General features: G+C 47.7%; 1 protein-coding gene across 4 annotated transcripts in view; it reads right to left on the bottom strand.

Moving 5' to 3' along the window:
* Positions 1–2,214: 2,214 nt before the first annotated feature.
* RABGEF1 (RAB guanine nucleotide exchange factor 1) overlaps positions 2,215–6,000 on the bottom strand; it is a 50,913-nt gene continuing 47,127 nt past the window's right edge. For all 4 annotated transcript variants that reach the window (XM_045074901.1, XM_045074903.1, XM_045074902.1 and 1 more), the window contains exon 9: positions 2,215–4,511. In XM_045074901.1, coding sequence (XP_044930836.1) covers positions 4,113–4,511 — 399 coding nt within the window. In that variant the 3' untranslated portion in view covers positions 2,215–4,112. The remainder of the gene's footprint in view (positions 4,512–6,000) is intronic.

The following is a 6,000-nucleotide window of genomic DNA, read 5'->3' as shown; positions in this document are numbered from 1 at the left end:
TAATTTCTCACTTTCTTGCTTTCAGACCAAAAAGATGTATTTTCCACCTGGATTCAGCCTTTTCTGCATGGAGCATGCTGGACAAACCCAGCCCTGAACTGGCCAAGATGCAGCTCTCAGATAGCGAACCATCCGTTGCACATCATGTCCTGGTCCAGTGCCCCAAGTGAGCACACCCAGCACTGACCATTCCTGAGTGCCCAGGCCGTGGCTAGAGTGGTCATACGCTGGCAGGGGTAAGACCAAGAGCTCATTCTTGGAAGTGGTCAGAAGCGAGACTGTGAATGAGCTCTGAGCCTCACTGTGCGTGATCCATTGTCCCATCGAATTTCACTTCAAAACACAAATTCAATGACAGGGGAACCTGGGTGGCTCAGTCGGTTAAGCGGCTACCTTCGGCTCAGGTCATGATCCCAGGGTCCTGGGATCGAGCCCCGCATCGGGCTCCCTGCTCAGTGGAGAGCCTGCTTCTCCCTCTGCCTCTGCCTGCTGCTCTGTCAAATAAACTAAAAAACAAAAAACAAAACCCCAAAACCCCACCAAATTCAATGATAAAATTATTAAGAATTTCCAAGATGGCAGGGAGCCTCGGTGGTTCAGTTGGTAAGTGTGTGCCTTCCGCTCAGGTCATGATCCCAGGTCCCTGGGATCGAGCCCTGCATCAGGCTTCCCACTTCTCCCTCTTCCTCTGCCTCTACCCCTGCTCGTGCTCTCTAAGAAATACAAAAAAAATCATAAAAAAAACAATCTTTTTTTTCTTTTTTAAAGATTTTTAATTTATTTATTTGAGAGAGAGACAGTGAGAGAGAGCATGAGCGAGGAGAAGGTCAGAGAGAGAAGCAGACTCCCCGTGGAGCCGGAAGCCCGATACGGGACTCGATCCCAGTCCCGGGATCAAGACCCGAGCCGAAGGCAGTCGTCCAACCAACTGAGCCACCCAGGCGTCCCTAAAAAAAAAAAATCTTAAAGAATTTCCAAGATGGCAGAGATAGAACATTACAGCAGCCCAAGTGCAGAGAACTTGAGCCTCAGCTCTGTGTATGTCTATTTTTTTTCTCGATTTTGTATTTTTTTCCATATAAATCTTAAAAGCTCTTGCTACTTGATTTATGTTGTCATTGTGAGTAAAATTTTCCCATTATATTTGCTAAGTGGCTAGTAACAAGACACAGAAAAGTCATTTCGTGCAGTTGCTTTTGATGGCTTTTCCTGGCATTTTCTGTCTTACTGTTTTAGTTAAATTTAATGTTTCAGAATCGGTTCTCTTGGGATTTCTACACAGAAGAATCACCTATGACTTGAGTACTTAGCACTGCTAGTCACTGTTACAGGTCGTTTAATCCTCATGAGCCTTCGAAGCAGACACGACCATGATCCCAAGTCACAGACTAGGGATGTGACACATGAGAGACTTGCCCAAGGCTGGAGAGCTGAGATCTAGGTGGCGGCCAAAAGTCAAAACCAGCACTGCGCCTCGAGTTCTCGTCCTCAGCCACCTGCTAGGACATTTCTGTATTGATTACATTCGGCTCCCTTTGCCTGGGGGGCTCCGTGCGGCAAGTGTCTACCTCCAGTTCAGGTCCTGACCCCAGGGTCCCGGGATTGAGCCCTGTGTGGGCTCCCTGCTGAGCAGGGGGTGTGCTTCTCTTTCTCCCTCCTTCTCCCTCCACTCCTCCCTCTCTCGTGCTCTCAAACACAAGCTTTTAAAAAATAAATAAGATTAAGTCCATGTTTACTTCTGTTTGAAGACTGAGTAGCTGGGGTGAAACTTTGAGAACAGTGTAAATAATAGTGACAGCAAACATCCTTCTCTTGTTCTTAGTTTTAACACGAATGTCTGCGATGTTTCCTTTCTGGAACGGTAATGGTAATGATGGTTCTTCAACAGGAAAACTTTGTAACGTGAGAGTATCAGTAATGGCATTGTCCTAAGACAACTAAAAATCAATCTGTTTGGAAGAGGGATGGATCATGAAACCTTACTAGTACGGACTTCTGTTCTAAGGTTTATTCCGGTTACGCTTATGTACATAAAACAGCAACGGTTCTTGTTGAGGAGACACAGACTATGGCCGTAGTGTTGAAGCGGACCCAAGAGAAACAGAAGCTTCCCGAAGGCAGGAGTTCCCATCTACAGAATCCAACTGACAGGAGACAGACAAAGAAATCAATGCCACAGCTTACTTGAACAGTGAGAAATCGAGAGGAGACAGCTTTTGTGGGAGGCCGATATGCACATTTTATTTAACAAACAGAGGGTACTGTATTCCCAGGAGAGTTAAGAGTGTGTATACCTGGATTAGCACCTAGAAAGTACATAGAAAAGAACAACGGGAAAGGGCAGCGCCTTCTACGGAGGTCAGTGGGGCCCGGGTTTCTAAGTGCAGATCCTCACTGGCCCATCGCAGTGACTCGCCGCACTTCCCGTGAGCGCGGTGACAGGTGACTCAGGTCACTGTTCACGTCTTCAGTGCGATACGACAACAGGTGTGTCGACCCGATGGACCTTATGTGTAAATTTAAGGAAAGGATAAAAAGTTGTATATTTACCCTAGTTTTATTCCAAAATTATTGCACTACAGATCTGTGGTACACTACCAGGAAGATACTGGGAAAGCAAAGAAACCTTAACTGCTTGTGATGTGACCTCGTTTCAGAATGGGGCCCTGGGCAGGATACACAGTTGCACAGGTCCACTGGTCATCTGTAGAAATCACGGACTCGGGGGAGGACCACACATGGCATACTTAGGTGATGAAGGGAACTGTTAGGGTTAGAAAAGGTTCCACAGTGCCAGTGGCTGAAGAACCTCCATGACTATCAGTTAACTGTTCTGTGCATTTAATGCAATATTCTTTGGTTACATTGTATTAACCACCAGCAGGAGAACTTCCTCACGTATGGAACAGATGAGTTGTTCCTAACTGGGGGCGATTTTGCCACCCCACTCCAACCTGGAAACGTGGCAATGTCTGGAGATGATTTTGCACAACTGTGGGGGGTGCCACCTGTGTCTAGTGGGTCAGAAGCCAGGAATATTGCTAAACACCCTACAATGCACAGGGAAGCGCCCAGAACAAAAGATCCTCCGGCCCCAGATGTCAGTAGTACTGAGGTGGAAAAACCCTGGAAGAGGTTTACAGGACGTGTGTCCAGGTTGTCCACCAAGTCAAACGCTGCTACGGAGGCAGAAAGGCAGCTGTGCACGTCAGCTCGGAGGGATTCCCCACCGCTCTCCGCAGTGCAGTCCTGTTCACTCCTGTCGTCCGGTCCAGACCCAGGACCAGCTCCTTCAAAAGAACTCGATAAATATTTCCTGAATGAGTAGAAGAAAAAGATGCAAGAAGCACAATTCAAACTCTTCAAATGACCCTGAACAGCAACTTCATGGGACCTAAAAATTACTCTGAACCTCAATGGCGTCACAGTCTCTGACTGTACGGAGGCCCGGTCGGGGCTGACGTACTGCTGAAGATGGAGCCGAGGCTTCAAGGGAGTCTGTCTAAGCACTTCTGGACTCACTGAGGTGGGCACACCGAACAGAACAGAGTTAAAGGTGAACAGTCAATATACTTCATTTTGAACTAAACAAATTAACACATGAAATGCCATGCACAGCAGACACCATTCCTTTTTTTTGTTTTTACATATTTACAATTTTACATATTTACTTATCAATATATCTTCTATCTTTACAATTATAAAATATTTCAAACTGTAGAAGAGTGGTACCATTGAATTCCCTTCAACATACATTTTGTAGCATTCATTTGTTTTACCCTTTAAAGGCAATTATTTACCCAAATCCAAACCACAGTGAATGCCACAGAGGAAGCACTTGGAAAAATCATGGAGAAAAAAGAGATTTAGATAAAACTTGCACATAAACCTTAAATGAATCTATTTCCATAACTCAAATAAATAGTATTTTATTATTTACTAAGCTTCCCCTGCCAGGAAAAACAAACAAAACAAAGAAAACAATCCCCACAAACTGTACCTTTAAAAATGCTGACACAAAGCGATTAAGTTACTGTCTAGATCCCAACCACGCTGCAGGAAGGACTCGCTACAAGTTAGGCTCAAATAAATACCACCCGCGTGCGCTCCCGTCATCCTGCATACACCTGAGGTTGCAGCGGCGGAGGAAGTTTATCATTTTCAACATTTTCAGAGTCAATAGCTGCTAAAGGCTGATTCGGGGGCTTGATTTCAAGGGGATATTTCTCCACAATGTCCTGAACCTCTTTAGCGACCCCATCTGTCCACTGTATGAGATCTTTCTCCAGTTTCCTGGCTTCACTCATGATCCTTTCTTGCCGTTCATTCAACTGAGACAGAAGATCCAAGTTCTTGTACATTTGCTTGACCCCCAGGCAAGCGTCAGGAGACCAGTTCTCAGATTCCTGCTTCCGGGGAGAAGTCTGGCCAGACATGTATCGATCAAAATCTTCCTGACTTAAATTCAAAGACTGAGCATCCAGCTTCTCGATGAAAGCCACAGCACAGCACTGAGAAACAAACAAGCCCGAGAACGTTATTTACTCCGGTCGCCCAAGAAAGACTCAAATTCTCAAATATGTATTTTTAAATCCTTTCACTGTGGTGCATTTAAAACAGAATCAAAAGGACACAAGAGTCTAACGACTCCCCAGGGACTTCAGCTTCAAAAACTACAACTCAGGGCCAACCACGTTTCCTTTATAGTCCCACTTGAAACGATACATTTCCTTCTTTAAAAAAAAAAAGTCAGGGCGCCCGGGTGGCTCAGTGGGTTAGGCCTCTGCCTTCAGCTCAGGTCACGATTTCCGGGTCCTGGGATCGAGCCCCACATCGGGCTCTCTGCTTAGCGGGGAGCCTGCTTCCTCCTCTCTCTCTGCCTACCTCTCTGCCTGCTTGTGAACTCTGCCTGTCAAATAAATAAATAAAATCTTTAAAAAAAAAAAAAAAAGTCAAATTGCCAATTCTCACTGGGTCTGTCAGAAATTCATTCCTTTCCTTGGGTTTCAAAGGTCCAGGGGTCTTATACAGCATGAAATGCTAGAGCAGGCACCTTCAGGGTCTGTCCCACACTGGCTACCACAGAGCTTCCGTGGACAAAACCGAAACAATTCCTCGGACAAAACCGAAACAATTCCTCGGACAAAACCGAAACAATTCCTCAGACCCGAGGCTCCCTGCTTCCCTGCTGCGCCGCAGGGCAGAAGAATCGTGCTGGGGCCGGGAGCTCTAGGGCCCTGTGTCCCAGGAACCTGCCCCACAAAGCCATTCCCTTCCAAGGTCGAGCCAGTCTCACAGCGTTCCCTCAGGGCACAGCAGCAGCCTGTGATTCGGGGACGGCTGTGGCACACAGGCCTCCGGGCCTCAAAGGGCCTTTGGTCCTTTCACATCAAATGTTTAGAAGAATAAGCTTTGAAATCAGGCAACCTGAGCTGTCCCCTGTCAAGTGACAGTCCAAGAGTCTATGAGCCTACGCGAGTCTCCCCACGCCCTGACATCCGTGTGTCCATTGGACAGGGAGGCACGGGTACTAGTGCCACACGCGGGAACAGCGGACGCTAGAAAAGAGAAAACCACCGGCCGCTCAGGAAGCTGTGAGTCTTGGAAACTAAACGCGGGCTGGATGAAACAGCTGGAAGCGGGGTCAGTGCGAGGGCAAAGCAGGGGCCACAAGCCTGTGTGTCGTCGTGCGCAGGTGACAGCTGCGCCGGTCCGGGGAGAGGAGCCACGGAGGACAGAACCCTGGGGAGTGACACCATTCAAGGGGAAGCAGAGGACACAGACAAGGAAGGAGCAGAACCGTGAAACTCTAAAGACCTAGAAGCTGCAGAACGAGGAGCTCTCAAGGGCGGTAAGGGCATAGGACGCACAGCGGGAGCTGTCGTGGGTCTGACAACCTGCGGACTCTCCCCCGGAGCCACAGCGGAAGCCAGACTCTGACCCAGACGAGAGGACGATGAGAAAGAAGGTTCCGGCCCTGGGAAGCCGCAGGAAGAAGCG

The sequence above is a fragment of the Mustela putorius genome, unplaced genomic scaffold (genome assembly GCF_011764305.1).
Source record: "Mustela putorius furo isolate JIRA1106 unplaced genomic scaffold, ASM1176430v1.1 tig00000139_pilon_pilon_pilon, whole genome shotgun sequence".
Classification (NCBI taxonomy): Eukaryota; Metazoa; Chordata; class Mammalia; order Carnivora; family Mustelidae; genus Mustela; species Mustela putorius.
This window is presented reverse-complemented; position numbering and strand designations above follow the sequence as displayed.